The sequence below is a fragment of the Penicillium vulpinum genome, assembly GCF_028829585.1.
Source record: "Penicillium vulpinum strain IBT 29486 chromosome Unknown utg000004l_segment0_segment0, whole genome shotgun sequence".
Taxonomy (NCBI): Eukaryota; Fungi; Ascomycota; class Eurotiomycetes; order Eurotiales; family Aspergillaceae; genus Penicillium; species Penicillium vulpinum.
In genome coordinates, this window is record NW_026643244.1 from 4073259 (window position 1) to 4088619 (window position 15361).

The 15361-nt window shown below is 47.6% G+C and overlaps 6 protein-coding genes across 6 annotated transcripts; 4 read left to right on the top strand and 2 right to left on the bottom strand.

Annotated features, from left to right (window-relative positions):
- Positions 1 to 661: 661 nt before the first annotated feature.
- On the bottom strand, positions 662 to 1700 carry N7479_010049 (40S ribosomal protein uS5; the record flags this gene model as incomplete). The annotated part of the gene is made up of 3 exons (XM_057257742.1): positions 662 to 919; positions 1009 to 1266; positions 1419 to 1700. The coding sequence occupies 3 exons, from the start codon at positions 1698 to 1700 to the stop codon at positions 662 to 664; spliced, it is 798 nt and encodes a 265-aa protein (XP_057105200.1).
- A 582-nt stretch (positions 1701 to 2282) lies between these two features.
- Positions 2283 to 3047, top strand: N7479_010050 (Mpv17/PMP22 family protein; the record flags this gene model as incomplete). The annotated part of the gene is made up of 5 exons (XM_057257743.1): positions 2283 to 2293; positions 2351 to 2405; positions 2463 to 2568; positions 2629 to 2934; positions 2998 to 3047. 5 exons carry the CDS (start codon positions 2283 to 2285, stop codon positions 3045 to 3047), a joined length of 528 nt encoding a protein of 175 aa, XP_057105201.1.
- A 515-nt stretch (positions 3048 to 3562) lies between these two features.
- Positions 3563 to 4393, top strand: N7479_010051 (eukaryotic translation initiation factor 4E; the record flags this gene model as incomplete). The annotated part of the gene is made up of 3 exons (XM_057257744.1): positions 3563 to 3739; positions 3795 to 3866; positions 3926 to 4393. The coding sequence occupies 3 exons, from the start codon at positions 3563 to 3565 to the stop codon at positions 4391 to 4393; spliced, it is 717 nt and encodes a 238-aa protein (XP_057105202.1).
- Positions 4394 to 5491: 1098 nt separating this feature from the next.
- Positions 5492 to 6724, top strand: N7479_010052 (uncharacterized protein; the record flags this gene model as incomplete). The annotated part of the gene is made up of 1 exon (XM_057257745.1): positions 5492 to 6724. One exon carries the CDS (start codon positions 5492 to 5494, stop codon positions 6722 to 6724), a length of 1233 nt encoding a protein of 410 aa, XP_057105203.1.
- Positions 6725 to 10008: 3284 nt separating this feature from the next.
- On the top strand, positions 10009 to 11822 carry N7479_010053 (peptide MFS transporter; the record flags this gene model as incomplete). Its single annotated transcript, XM_057257746.1, has 2 exons — positions 10009 to 10046; positions 10100 to 11822. 2 exons carry the CDS (start codon positions 10009 to 10011, stop codon positions 11820 to 11822), a joined length of 1761 nt encoding a protein of 586 aa, XP_057105204.1.
- Positions 11823 to 12165: 343 nt separating this feature from the next.
- On the bottom strand, positions 12166 to 13371 carry N7479_010054 (phosphotransferase family protein; the record flags this gene model as incomplete). The annotated part of the gene is made up of 1 exon (XM_057257747.1): positions 12166 to 13371. The coding sequence occupies one exon, from the start codon at positions 13369 to 13371 to the stop codon at positions 12166 to 12168; it is 1206 nt and encodes a 401-aa protein (XP_057105205.1).
- Between the last annotated feature and the right edge of the window lie 1990 nt (positions 13372 to 15361).

Consider the following 15361-nt stretch of genomic DNA (forward strand, 5'->3'; position numbering starts at 1 on the left):
ATTGAAGAACATGATATCTCCTTGATATTTTCTTGTGTATCTTTCTAGGTATCTTTTAGATGTAATAGGTTTATAACAACATTCTCAGTGTTCGGAGTGAGCTCGAAATATGGAGACAACCTTATGTGGATATATATATACATATCTAGCATAGTACAATGCATAAATTTGGTAATTCGTATGTGCACTATGGCGGATACATCAAATATCTAGCTGATAGCCCTGGGTTATAAGCTGTCATATACAACGTGAGGTTTCTTTAAGATACCTATGATATCCCTTCACCTGATATCGGACATGGGAGCTTAAGACTCCATATTATAGTGTTTTTTTGCGAACCGAGCTGACGGAACGACTTGTCCATGCATGTTTCGTATAGTGATATGTAGGTCTGCATATCGAAAATGAAAGCATACACCATATTTATCAAGCGAAAACCTACTGCCCTACTGCATACAATTACTGCTCAAAGAACAATTTGGCTGGCAAATGGCCCGTGGACTTCGCTATTTTGTGTCCCTCCCCATGATAAATACATCCAGAGCGGAGCGGAGATGTCTCTCGCACACACGAACCACCTTTTAATCGCCAAGCGCAGAGGGAGAAGTTTTAAAAGAAACCCATTGGAATTGTCGAACAAAAATCATGCATCATCCATAACCTAGTACTTCTTGCCCTGGCGGAGGACATCACCGAACTCCTCCAGAGGGCTGCGGATGAGCTTAGTCTCGGCCCACAGGTTGGGGGTAAGGAAACCGTAGGTGTTGACGACAGCGACGAAGGTGGCCTTGAGGGTGTTCTCGAGGGTCTTGGTGGAGCCGGAAGAGGAGGTGTAAGCGTCCTGGACACCGGCGAGCTGGAGCAGACGCTTGACAGCGGGGGAAGCGACAAGGCCGGTACCGCGGGGAGCGGGAATGAGCTGTAGTCAATTAGAAACCATCTCTTCAGATCACTGGCCTCCCAAAAAAAAAGGACCAAGGTCAGATATGACCACCATAGAAAACTTACACGGACGGAGACGGAACCACACTTTCCGGACTGCTTGACGGGCAGAGAGTGAGGCTCACCAAGGTTGGTACCCCAGTAACCGCGACGGACGGGGAGGACAGCGAGCTTGGCGATGGTGATAGCGGCACGGATAGCGGTGGCGACTTCCTTGGAGGTCTTGATTCCGAGACCGATGTGGCCCTCGGAGTCACCGATGAGGACGATAGCCTTGAAACGGGTACGCTGACCGGCACGGGTCTGCTTCTGGACGGGCTTGATCTGTAGGTTGAAATTGACGTTAGTTTCTGGTCTGTTTTCGATGTATTCGTTTTCCGCTCGAGCTTCCATTGCACACAATTGCGTTCAATTGTCGCATTCCAGTCGAGTCCCGCTCAATCCTCCAATTTCAAAAACTGTGTGTCGATCCGTACCTTCATAACCTCATCCTTGAGCTTGGGCAGGAAGAAGTCGACAATCTGGTACTCCTTGACGGGCAAAGAGTGGAGGTAGATCTGCTCCATAGAAGTGATCTTGCCGGCCTTGACGAGACGGCCGAGCTTGGTGACGGGCTGCCACTCCTTCTCCTCCTGCTTGGGGCCACGACGGCCGCGACGGCCACCACGGCCACCACGACCGCGGTCACCACCACGCTCACCACCACGGTCGCCGCGCGAACCGAAACCACCACGTCCACGGGGAGCAGCGTCAGCCATATTTTTGTTGTTATGGGAAGCGACGGGGAGGGTTGTCGGTATTGAGTTGGTCGTCGAGTTTCACGGCGCTGAGCACTGTTTGCCCGAAATTTGCGCGGGTGGGCTAAGCGAGCGGGCAGCCCTAGTGGGGACCCTATGCCCTAAGTTCCTGATCGGGGAGGTGGCACGTGCACTTAAGGTTTCCAGGGCGGTGTCACCTGACGGGGCCCAGAAGTAGATCGATTGATCGTCGTTGTTTAAAGGGGGAATTGATGCTGAGGATGAAGGAATACATTTATTTCATGATGATGCGAAGATCATTATCTATAGAAGTATCTACCAATGTATGATATATTTATAAAAACTCAAGTCCTCGTAATGTTGTAATCTACCCCCTACGTCACTCCAAATTCTGCTTCAGGCGGATGCACTTCCTATTTGAGTAATGCGACAGGTCAATCTCGACTCCGCAATTTCAAGATTATTCCCCCAGTTCCCCCTTCAATAGTATTTCAGCGTCCCCCCTTTCCTTTTCAGCTTTTCCATTCATTCTTTGCATTCTCCTCCGGTCGTTTCCCCCTTTATATCTACCCAATCGCAGTTATGTTGCGCTGGTAAGTCTCTCTTGCTACTCACCTCCTTGAATCGAAGCTCAAAACAACTTCAAACAGGTACCAGTCAAAGTTGATAACGAGGCCTATCCTCACCGCAAGCATCACCAGTGCTGTACGATCTTCTCCTGTTCTATTCCCCTCAACAAGCTCCTGATCTTCGTTACAACAGTTCCTATTTGGCAGCGGTGATGTTCTAGCACAGCAAGCTGTTGACCGGAAAGGTCTCGAAAAGCACGACTTTGCCCGCACTGGGCGAATGGCTCTATACGGTGGAGGTATGTTGATAAGGCTCAAGTTTGTTGTAACTTGCTGATCTGTGTGTATTTTTCTTTTAGCCATCTTCGGTCCAGCTGCCACTACCTGGTTCGGCATCCTCCAGCGTCATGTTGTTCTTAAGGGCACCGCATCTACCACCGTTGCACGTGTTGCTGCCGATCAAATTTTCTTTGCCCCGATCCAGCTCTCCTGTTTCCTATCCTCGATGGCTATCATGGAAGGCGTTGATCCCGTGGAAAGGTGGAACACTGCCTTTATTCCCGCCTACAAGGCCAACCTGATGGTCTGGCCCTTTGTTCAGGGTGTCAACTTTACATTTGTCCCGCCAGAGTTGCGCTTGCTGTTTGTCAACGTTATCAGTTTGGGTGAGTACTTTGCTTTCAAAGTGTTGCTCATTATACTCACTCCAGTCACTAACAACTGAACAGGCTGGAACTGCTTCCTTAGCTTGATGAACAGCGGAGAGGAAGTGATTTGAGATACCCTTGAAGTTTGATCAGTCATCCTGAGCTTTTTCACATTGGCGCTCCATGGTATAGTATTTTTTTTTTGTTGTTGGTTTGTTTGGTCCTGAGGCATCGCTTTCAGGAAGATTTTTCTTCTGTATTTTTACTGTAGAATTCTAGTTAGAATAAGTCTGAAATTAAATATAATTAAATTATTAGAATAAATTAAATGATTGAAAAGAAACCAGAGTAAAGTGAAGATCGGAGATATAGGTGTGATATTTGATTATGTTACGGAAGAACCTAAAGAGGCAAGGCAAGTTTTTGTGGCTCGAACTTCAAAACTTCCACTCTTCGCAGTCAATTGTCGCCCACCTCTACTCTCATCTCACACTGCCTGGAGCAGACTATTACTCCTAAATAGATCCAGGCTCGGATTCCTCTTACCTTCTTTGTGTGAAAAGCTCCGATTTGCGCTTTCCCTAAAATTCTCGCCCCTCCGACTTTCCGACTCAATCGTCTCCCCTCCCCTCCACATCCATTCACCATGGCTACCGTCGCAGAAAATGGTACTCCGGCTGTTGCCGATGAGAACTCCGCTCCTGTCGCCGAGACTCAGACTGGTGACGCTGTCACTGTCTTCCACAACCCCGATGACTTCAACGTGAAGCACCCTCTTATGCACGAATGGACTCTGTGGTTCACTAAGCCTCCCAGTGGCAAGGTAGGAGACACCTGTTAGATAGATTGACACCAGCATGCTTACCGATAGAAATTAGGGCGACAACTGGAACGACCTGCTCAAGGAGGTGGTTACCTTCAGCTCCGTTGAAGAATTCTGGGGCATCTATGTATGTCCAATCCGAAGTTTTCCCCGATCAAGAATCACACTAACCTCGATCGCTATTAGAACAACATCACGCCGACCTCCGAACTTGGTCTCAAGGCCGACTACCACCTCTTCAAGAAGGGCGTACGACCCGAGTGGGAGGACCCCCAAAACAAGCACGGTGGAAAGTGGTCATACCAGTTCAAGGACAAGCGCTCCGTCCCCATTGATGAACTCTGGCTGCATGCGCAGCTGGCCGCAATCGGCGAGACCCTCGAGAACGACGATGACAACGAAGTTATGGGAGTGGTTGTGAACGTGCGCAAAGGCTTCTACCGTGTCGGTCTATGGACACGCACAGTCGGCAAGAGCATCCAGGGCGATAAGCACACCCGCACACAGGCTCAGGGCAAGGAGATTCTCGAGGCAATTGGCCAGCGGTTCAAGGACGTGCTGCGACTTAATTTGGCAGATGTGGTGGAGTTCTCCGGCCACACTGACAGTGCACACAGCGGCAGCACGCGCGCGAAGGCCAAGTACACCGTTTAGGTGGTTTGGCTGAGATGGTGATGTGCAGACGAGGATGAAAAACGAAAAAGGGGACGGATGGCGATGCGCAGATTTCACGATTACGGACGACACATATCGAGGGGAATTGACTCGACTCGATGTGTGGTGCTGGGAAACTGGGAGTGATTCACATAGGGACCGAGGTTCCCCCCTTTATGCCCACCCCGCTGCATAGTTCTGCAGGGACGAACTGATTGCTTGCGACTTGTATCTTACTCTACCAAACACATTTTACGAGGCTTATGCCGTGGTTGAGGTTGAGGTCGTGCCAGTATGATGATATTTTCCTTACATTATTCTATACAAATATGACCTGTTCATGGATGCATTCTACTTTTGGTGTTGGCATGCTAGCTCGGTTTTGGCGAGGTCAAGCGCCTACGTAAAGCTGTTGATTTTGGATGGCAGTTATGCTAGGAGGTCTCAGTATAACAGGATGTGTAGTTCAGTAGTAGCTTGCATGTCCAAATCATGTCTAATAGGTCTTTTTCCTGGTCTCATCTGATCGGCGTCGCATAACATTTATATGGGACCGGACAGCCTTCCATTTCATACATGCAAGCCATATGATATAGGGAGAAAAGCCTTGGAGGATTTTCGCCCTTTCTTGCCATTATTAAGATGACCCTACCCGCAAGTGATGTTTCTTTTCGACTTCAGATTCTCTGTACACTTACATGAAAGAACGGTGTCACCTCAATTCCCCAAAATACTCAAACATTTATAGAGGATAATTGAAGGGTGGAAAGGGCTAAGATGATAGGTTCAGTATAGATTCCATAAACAGAACCCTCAGTGGTATTTTGAATATTAACAGTATTGGCACTGAACATTGGTCCTCACTGCCCGATGTCTTCGGTGCTGGGGAATATACCGGCACTTCCTGGAAAGGATAGCCACGAGCATCTTAGTGTGTTACAGGGATAATGTTCCAAGTGGGCGCTTAGGGGTTCAGCGCTAAGAACATCCATGTTCTGCGGATCTACACCGCATTTTCATGATCCTTTGAGAGATATAGAGCCTCCTTCACAGGACAGGCAGTGTACCACCAGCACACAATTCATTGATAATTTCATCATGATCAAGCCCGAAGATAGATTCTACTCAGAGGGTCAGGGCTATTTTGGTCCTAGGGAAAGGCCTACAACCGAAACTCACTGCAATGTATGGCACTGGGATCAGTTGCGCTTGATCAAAGTCAAAGGAACTGCCAGGCTTTTTCCACCTGACGAAGATATTGAGAACTCAATTCTTGCCCAATTTGCCGATTACCTTTCGCCCGAAGTTCGTGCAATCACAGTCGACGACGACGGGCTTCTTACTGGAGTCTCGACAGATCCAAAAGAAGATGATACATTCTTTATTGGGTATATCCCATTCTCGCTCTGTCAATCGTTTGCAGATTGCTCCACAATCTACTTCTCTCAACTTCAAGAGCTCGATCGGCTTGGACCAGGTGTGGACCTCTCGGCGTACGATGGTCAGAGGGTCGCATTCAAATTCAACCCTTTAGGCATGTCTCGAAGACTACAAATGTCTTGGAAGGAGATAAACATGCTCAGCAAACTACCACCACATCCTAATATAGTACCATTTGATCGCGTCGTTCTCGAAGACGTGGAGTCTCGAGTGATTGGATTCACAACAAAATATATCCCAGGTGGAACACTAGCAGATGCCGATCCGAAAATGCCTTTCCGATTTGAATGGCTACAACAGCTTACCCAGGTGGTGGATTTCTTGAACCTAGAATTAGGGATCATGCATCAAGATATTGCACCCCGAAATTTGCTGGTCGACCCTGAAACAGACAAGATTCTTCTCTTCGATTTTGACTGGGCAGCCAATGGAAAGGACTATCTACTAGATGATCGAGACGATGTGTCTGGTGTTGCATTTACACTATACGAGATCATCACAAACGATACACATTTTACAAGCATTCCTCACTGGGAGCGAACCATAGATATGGTGCAGACTATTGAATGGACTTGTCACCGCGAACTAGACTCCGACGTGTCAAAGTTCCGCAAGTTCCTGAATGAATGGATAGCAACGAGAACCGACAGAGCCATGGAACGATATCTCAATGCACCTAAGCGGCTTACATGGCCGGACCTCCCGACCCCTCCAGACTACAGTGTGCCCTTTGAGATGGGTTGGACAAAGGAAGGGGAAACTGTTTGGCGAACTGGTGCGCGTATGAGACGCACTGCACTAAGAAAGGGACAATACTGCTTTAAGTGGCAAAGGCCACCACAAAGCAGGCTGTTGGAGAAAGCCAAAAAGAATAGTGTAGCTGAGGACTAAGGCTCGGATGTAGATCAGACATTTGTCAGGTAGCAGAAAGCAAAAGGAAACATGCCCAAGCCTTGCGTAGATCCCATACTTATCTAAGAAAACTTGTTACTTATGATACAATCCAATTCTTTGATGTGATAGGGTTGTATACCTGTAACACTCAAGATAGTTATGTAGGTAATTGGCTTTCCATAGGGACTGATCAAGCACCTATCATATGTGAAACGGCTGCCAAATGGATTGGACAATATATTATTAGGGGGAGCACATGATATATATTACAAGATCTAGGATATATACATATTTGCTGCTCAAAAACCTAAAAGCAAACCTGAGTTGCTCGTGAAAACGTTATAATAACCCTCTATTAACCTATGTTCTAATGGGAAAACATTGAGAAAAGCAATGGTTGTTAAGAAAGCGAGATTTGCCAAAAGGAAACACATGCACGGCATTACAGGCGAGCATCGAAGGTTCTCTCTACACTGTATCTCTCATCATATGACACCGTTGAATTATTAATGGTAAGAGGTGACTCATCGAACATTTGTAGGTAGGTACATATCACTGAGCCGTCTTATTCCCCTCCTAAACCCGCTCTATTACCTGATGTTCCAATGCGTCCAGGCGCCACAACAGTAGCAAAGAGAAGATGAAACTAACTGGACGATTGATGGGCTTCTTGAGATACTTCATAGAGGGGATGGAACTATACGGGCCGTACGGAGTAGATAAATCAGGAGATTAATAGACTGGGCTAGTACTGGTGCATTTCTACAGGGAACCAATAGTGGGAGTTATAACTAAAATGCCCCCACGAGTAAGGCTGGAGCATAGGAAATGACAGCGAGGAAAACTCGGAGCAGCTGGGCTGCCTAAGACGTGACTTTGTGGCCCAGGATCTCAAAAAAGACCTCCGGGGGACAAATAATAGAGACAAAAGGTGATCCAAAGCGCTTTGTTTTCTCCAAATCAACCGCTTTGACCTAAACTTAGAGCATAGTCGAAAACCCCGGCGGGAACGGCAGAGAGAACGGCGTCCAATTGCCTCGCGGTAAATTATCTCGTACGAAATAGCCAATAGGACACATTTTTAAGAGGTAAACAAGCTACTCCGTACTTTCGCCGAAAATCCTCTGATCAACACAGTATCCTTTATAATATCTCCTTCCAAGTCTTAGCTGGGAAGAGAATCCGCTCGGGAGAACATCCAGAAACAACACCTCAAGATACTATCGTATTTCTTCGAGGTTCATGGAATGTCATTCTCAACACTCCATCCTAGGTCAGCACTATATGGGCACCATCCACGGCAATAAGTCACCCACAGAGATCCACCGAGCTGATCTGAGTGGTTGCTACTGTCGCAATATCAGAGTCCGCAGAGCCCTTCATACGGCATAATCTCGGTTGGGGGCCGACATCGCAGGATGTCATGACCGGTGTTATCATATTGGCCCAACCACAGAGAGTAGTGATCTTAGCTAGTTGGATTGGGAAGTCGCAAGGATATCACATGCGGTTTGGAAGGATCGAGATAAAGAGAGCACTCTAACGGATTGGGCTTGGCAAGTAAGTCTAAGCCAATAGGAAGAGCATGCAACTCGAGAGGATTGAGTATCAGTGGCCATGTCAAGCGATATACATAACCTTACGGAATCTTGCAAGGTGTTAACAGATAGAACAGGAAGCTGGTGACTCGTGACATAATTTGCCAGTGTCAGGATTGTCTCTTAAAAGAAGCCTTGAAATTCTTAAGGCGTTCACTTGGCGGCTGGGCAGAGGGCCCAAGGCTTGGGGGCTTGCACAATTTAAGAATACAATGTTGGCGATAAGCCCTCCTGTTGGTGGGACCGGAAGCTCAGCCTTCACAAGCGAAGTCGGAGTCCCAAAGGGCGTGTGCCATGACTCTTGGTGTTTTCTTGGTGTTATATATTTATGGGTGTCCCTGCAATTGTCATCTTTGATCTTCTTCTGTTTTTTCTCCCTTCCCTTTTCACTCCAAAAAAATATCCATTATAAGATGACTTCCAAGGTTGATGTCTCTACATGTACTAATGACCAACACTAACAGAAACCCCCCTTATCATCTGTGGGCTTGGCAGGCACCGAGCACCAGATCCACCACCTTCGCTTCGACTCTCAACACTTACGAGAGAATAATTACCCCAGAACTAGCCCAAACCAGACCAGACCAAGATCGGAATGGAAATGGTTCCTCTCAGGTCATCGCTTTAAATGGCATTGAATAGCATTGGCTATTGCCATCTCGTTACGGGGAACACCAAAACAAGTGTACCGGGTAAGCGGGTAGCTTGAAGCTCTAAGGCATGCGAAACTCCCAAAAATGAGGGGGAAAAGGCCCCAACGTTGCATTCGGCAAAAAGACCGGGATCATCTGGTGATTATCGACGGACTAAATTAGGTCTCGAGACATACGATCCGAAAACGAAGGTGCTTCCCACAGTTCAAGCCCTGGCATGTCGCCTCAGCCGGTTGCCTCAACCAAAGGCGTCCCACCTGGACATGACATTGCTCAAGCCAATATACAAAATACAATATGAGATCTCGGTCAATCAGATCCCGAATATACCCCGATGATTTCAAAAGGGACGGAACATGGGGCTTGCCTCCGGTATTTGCAAGGGGGGGAAATTGCCCTCGTGGCGAATTCTACCGGAAACGTCCCAACTGGGAAATTTTCAAGCTTCACCGGCAATATCCGAATGGGAATTCTCCATGTGATTTGATGGGAAAAAATGGAAAGTGGACTCGGACTGGCCCTTCCAGAATCCCCAGATGCCCAAATATTTCATCCCGGACTAGTCATTCGCCGCCCTGATTGATCCAGTCTGGGTCAGCCCACTCAATACTCAGCATCTAATTGCTTGACCTTGTTTCCGTGCCGTGTGGTTACATTCGTGGGTCAATTCATCTCCAGTCCAGCCATTCGCCGTTGGAGGATAAACACCGCCGATCGCGTCCACGGTCGAAGGCTGCGAACAATGTCTAATATCCGACTTTTTCGGATAAGCCTTACTTCGCAGTGGCATCGGAGCATCAGAGGAGACGTTGGGATTGGTTTCTTCCTATTCTTCTTTATTTATTTCTTTTTTTTCTAGAGATAAGACTCTCTCTTTCGGTCCCACTCAAATGTCGGATGTTGGGTAATGGAAAATTGCATATATAGTATTAATCACACCCTTTTTTTTTCTTTTTCGTCTTTTTTTCTACTCTGACTGCGATTTTTTTTGGCCCTCTTGAAAAAGAAGGCATCATCTAGTCTCGTAGCCATGTCGTCCACAGACCGTGAGATTGAGACTCCTGCTGCGTATGTATTTCTCTATCTAGAAAATTCAAGAGTGCAACTAACCCTATTTTCAGACCTCCGTCCTATGATAACACCGAGGATGTCACCCAGCATGTCGTCCTGAATGAAAAGGCTATGGACGTCGATTTCGACAAGGAGAACCAGGTCACTGCAGATGGCGGCGAACCCACACTTTCGGAAAAGACTTCCTTGCGTCATGTCGCAGAGAACCTGCCCCTCTCCGCCTGGTTGGTGGCCGTCGTCGAGCTCTGCGAGCGTTTCACCTACTACGGCATGTCGGGTCTGTTCCAAAACTACGTCCAGCGACCTCGGGATGGTACCCAGGGGCGTGGTGCACTCGGTATGGATCACCAGGGTGCCACTGGTCTCACTACCTTCTTCCAGTTCTGGTGTTATGTTACGCCCATCATCGGTGCTATCGTCGCCGATCAGTATCTCGGCAAGTACAAGACCATTGTGTTGTTCTGTATCATCTATATGGTCGGCCTGCTCGTCCTGGTCTGTACCTCCATTCCCACTGCCCTGGAACACGGCTCTGGTATCGGCGGTTTCATTGTCGCCATCTTGATTATCGGTCTGGGTACAGGTGGTATCAAGAGTAACGTGGCTCCTTTGATTGCGGATCAGTACAAGCGCAAGAAGATGGCTATTTCCACCACCAAGAAGGGTGAGCGCGTCATCATCGACCCCGCCCTGACCATCCAGCGTATCTACATGATCTTCTACGGATGCATCAACGTCGGTTCGCTGTCTCTGCTCGCCACTCCCTACATGGAGCTGTACATCGACTTCTGGCCCGCCTTTCTCCTCTGTCTCTGCATGTTCATGGTCGGTACTCTCGTGATCGTCCTCGGCCGCAAGTATTATGTCGTTCGCCCACCCCAGGGCTCTATCATCACCGACGCTTTCCGCGCTATCTGGATGATGATCAAGAACCGCAACATGGATGCCCCCAAGCCATCATGGCAGACCGAGCACAACGGCGCGTCCGCTGTTACCTGGGACGACCACTTTATCGAGGAGCTGAAGCGCGCCCTGGTCGCCTGCCGCGTGTTCGCCTTCTACCCCATCTACTGGGTCGTCTACGGACAGTTCTCTAGCAACTTCGTCGCCCAAGCCGGCCAAATGGAAGGCCACGGCATCCCCAACGATCTGATGCAGAACTTCGACCCCATCTCCATCATCGTTTTCATTCCCATCCTCGAAACCTGCGTTTACCCCGTGATGCGCCGCATGAAGATTCCCTTCTTCCCTATCACCCGTATCTCCCTTGGTTTCATCGTCGGTTCGCTTGCTATGGCGTACGCCGCTATCGTGCAGCACCTGATTTACTCTGCCGGACCCTGCTACGAGTCTCCTCTGTGCGAGGCCTCTATGATCGACGGCACTGCCTACGGCAACAAGGTGCACATCGCCATTCAAACCCCCGCCTACGTCTTTATGGGTGTTTCTGAGATTTTCGCCTCTGTCTCCGGTCTCGAGTACGCATACACCAAGGCGCCTCCCAGCATGAAGTCCTTCGTCCAGGCCATGTACCTTCTTACCAACGCGTTCGGATCCGCTATCGCTGAAGCCCTCACTCCCGCCGCCTTCGATCCTGCCATCATGTGGATGTTCACTGGTCTTGCCGTTGCATCTTGCCTGTGCGGTATGATCTTCTTCGTTATCTTCCGCCACCTCAACGCCAAGGAAGATGATATGAACGCCCTCGATGCGGAGGACGACATGGTTGAAGCTCCGATCGAGGCGGAACGGCGCCAGTCCAAGGCCGAGTAAGCCTTGTACCGGTTTCTAATATTTTGATTTTCTTGTTCTTTTGGCATTCGCATTGGCATTGCAAGTATCTCTTACGCTGGGATCGTACTTTTTCATCTTTGCTTGCATTATCGGAGCACTCTCTGTGTTTTTAAAACTGCTGTGCAGATCGTGAGATGTGGTATGATATGATGCTCGGATTAATTTAGTATATATAACTCATAAATGAAAATGAAAATAAATGATATGCAATAAGTCCACAAGCATCTAAAAGGTTCAATCCATGTTAATATGTACTATGTGTACTATGTACAACAACCATTCAGTTTCCATGCATAGATATGATCGATTACTGGCAGGTACCCTAGACTCCAAACGCCTCCATCGCGGCCTCCGCCACCCCACGCCAGTGAGCAACACGGTCTTTAGCCTGGCCGCGGGGACAGACTTCCACAATAGCACGAATATAATTCACCGCAGTCTGCATGGACTGCTGGAGTGGGCTCAATTCCATCTCTTTGAGGATCTTCCCAGCTCCCTTCTTACAACAGACAGACTCAAAGAGCTTTTCCATCCGGGTCTGCTCCTCTTTATCCTCGGGTGTGGACTTCATATTCCATAAAAAGGCGCGAGGAGGGTTCCAGCGAGGAGCGGGCACTACACTGCTAAACTCCCAGTCCAGAACACCAGTGATGGGACAGTCCGGGTGGTCTGGGTCGCACATGATATTTGCAAAATGGAGATCCTTATGTGCCAGGACATATACGACCTGATTCAGCCCATCGGCATGGTCCTGAATAGATGTGATGAAGGTACGAATTCTCGGAATCAGATCTCTATAAGATTCAAGTGACGAGTGTTTTTCGATAGCATAGATGTAGCGATTGAGACAGGCGAGAGTGAAGTCCACGAAGCTAGGGAAGCCCTGAGAAGGAATAGGATTCAACAACTCAAGGGACTCTGATCCCGCCCAATACTTTTCCACATCGGGCAATTGCCAGAAATTCTCTTCGATTGGAGGACCCTTATTGATTTCTCCATTTGTGATAGTCAGACCCCCGACATAGCCGTCCCAGGGGTGTGCATGAAGCTCGATCAGATAGTCAGTCAATTGGTGGACGATCTTAGTGCGGACGTCTGCTGACAGAGTATGATAAATCTGATCGATACTCTTCCCAGGAACCTTTTCGAGGAGAGTGAATTCATGACGAATGATATTGTTATCGGTCGAGTCGTAGCGAATGATGGCAGGGATGGGAATGGTAGTATTCTGACGAATCCATGTCATAACTCCGACTTCATTACGGGTTTTGATGCTTGGTAATTGACGGCCTGAGACGCGTAAGACCAGAGTCACTGAGCCGTTGGCATTGACTGGGAACACAGAGCCATCATATGTATGAATTGGAGTGATGATTGCTGCAAAATGGACCAAGTAGATAGAATGAAAGGCCGCTGTGACATGGAGAGGTTCAATTGAGCTAGGAGCGGGGAGATTCAGGGACACGATAAGTCGACTGATAGTGTCGGCGCTCAACGCTGGGGGAAGATAGCTGTCTGGGGTGTCCATTGTAGGGGATAAAGTCAGGGCGGGTGATTCAGAGCTGTGGATTCTAATTCAGTTGAGTTGGAGGTGGGTAATATATTGGCTGGCGATTTTCATGGTGCGGTCTAAAGTGACATCGTGGCGCTAGCCCTAGGTCGTTATATATTACCGTTATTTATGTATATATCAGCTATAGGACACTAAGAACTGATTGTTATATGAGAACAAAATTATGTATAATATTGTATTTCAACTGTTTGAAATGGCAAGACAACCACAACCTTGACCGACATGTGTTTAAACTGAGTCTATGCCTAAGGTGTGCAACGGGTTTGTTTGTGGTAGGATAAGACCGCTGCTGGAGGTGTTAGCGCTGCTGGGGCCATCGCTCAGGGTTCAGCCTACATTGTTGCAAGTTGATTTTATTCACACCAACACTATGAAAAGAACGTCCTGAAAAATGGTGATCGTAGGTCGGATTGGGTCTGACTGTACTAATTCGAAACAGAGGTCCGAATGAGAAAGTCAAAATTCTGCCAACTTCCCATTTCTTTAGTTGCCTTCCCCCCCTTATATCCGTAAATTATAACGTAGTCCTTCCTTTGATTCGCAGGGGTAATATTGCTGAGCCAAAGAAGACACAGCAGATGTGTAAACCTGAGATAGATCTCACCTTAGAGGTTGACTAGGATTATGTTCATTATGTCCCACGATTCCAATCATGAGCATAGTTGAACCAAACGAATTTTGGGGTGATACGGTGTTCCGCTGTTTGCCTCTTTAGAACTTATCCAAGCTTTATACTCCCACGTCGGAATAAGGACTAGATGACAAAGGCCTCGTGGTCCTGTACCTTGGTGACTGGTCGAATTCCACGTTCTTTTCCCAAACCGCGAAGGCTTCTAGAAGTTTTTGAGGAAGCTGCTTAATGAAAACGCGGTCGAGATGGATTAGCTCTCAGTTAACGGGACTATAAAGCCGTAGAGAGAGCTCCTCTACTTTAGGTTGAGACTTAGTCGACTCTCGTGGGAGGAGTGAAGTCTAGATGAGCGATACCAAAGACCGAGGAGGATGTTGTTGTTGACGATTTCGGGAATAAGTTGCCCCTAAATATCTACGGAACAGGCATTGATAGATCTAGGTGACGTTCTCTTCACTGGAAGGAACCATGGGTGTCCTAATACAACGTCCTCGACCCACGAGGAGAAGGGGCCGCAGATCTCCCGAGCATAAGTCAAGTTGCCTGTAACCTGCCTAAATACAACGAGTATTTACAGAAATCCATGGCAACGTTTGAATATCCCTGGAGACTTACCTGTAGCAGATATGTCGGGGTCGAGAGGCGCAAGCATCGTTTGATCTCATGGCAGATGCACCAGGGCTGGAAATTCAAGAATGTACTAATTAATACCATTATAGACGGCAAAACTAGGAGCAGTTGGTCCATTTTGAGAGAAGTGAGAGTATTAGGACGATGACAAGGCATATTTACATCCATGGATGTATGTTTACGGGAATCCCAGGGCTTTTCGAGGCAGAAGGATGGTAGAAAGAAGGAAGGCCCGAGTTACTACTTTAGGCGCCATGATGGCTGACATCTATTATAGCCATTATAGCCATTATAGCCTGATATTTCATGATATTTCAAGATACTTTTCTATATATAAACCCGGATATAAATCTAGATGCCTCAGTTCATAGGTATATGTAGGATTCCTAATTAGGTTGTCATGCTATATCATATTCTACTAAATCAGGCAGTAATATTTGACATTCTTGAAAGAATATATGCGAAGGCATCAACATTATCGTCTCCTGTAGTTATACATCTATACGGAGGATACATCTACTAAACATATATTTAGATGCCTGAGATGAGGCTCATTGTTGTTGCCCAGTGTTCTGATTGGCCAAGTTTCACGCACAATTTTTCAGCTTCTTACACGCATGCTATTTCCGACTTCTTGCCTGACAGGTAACAGCATTTTGATGTCTTTCTAACTGGATTGTATTC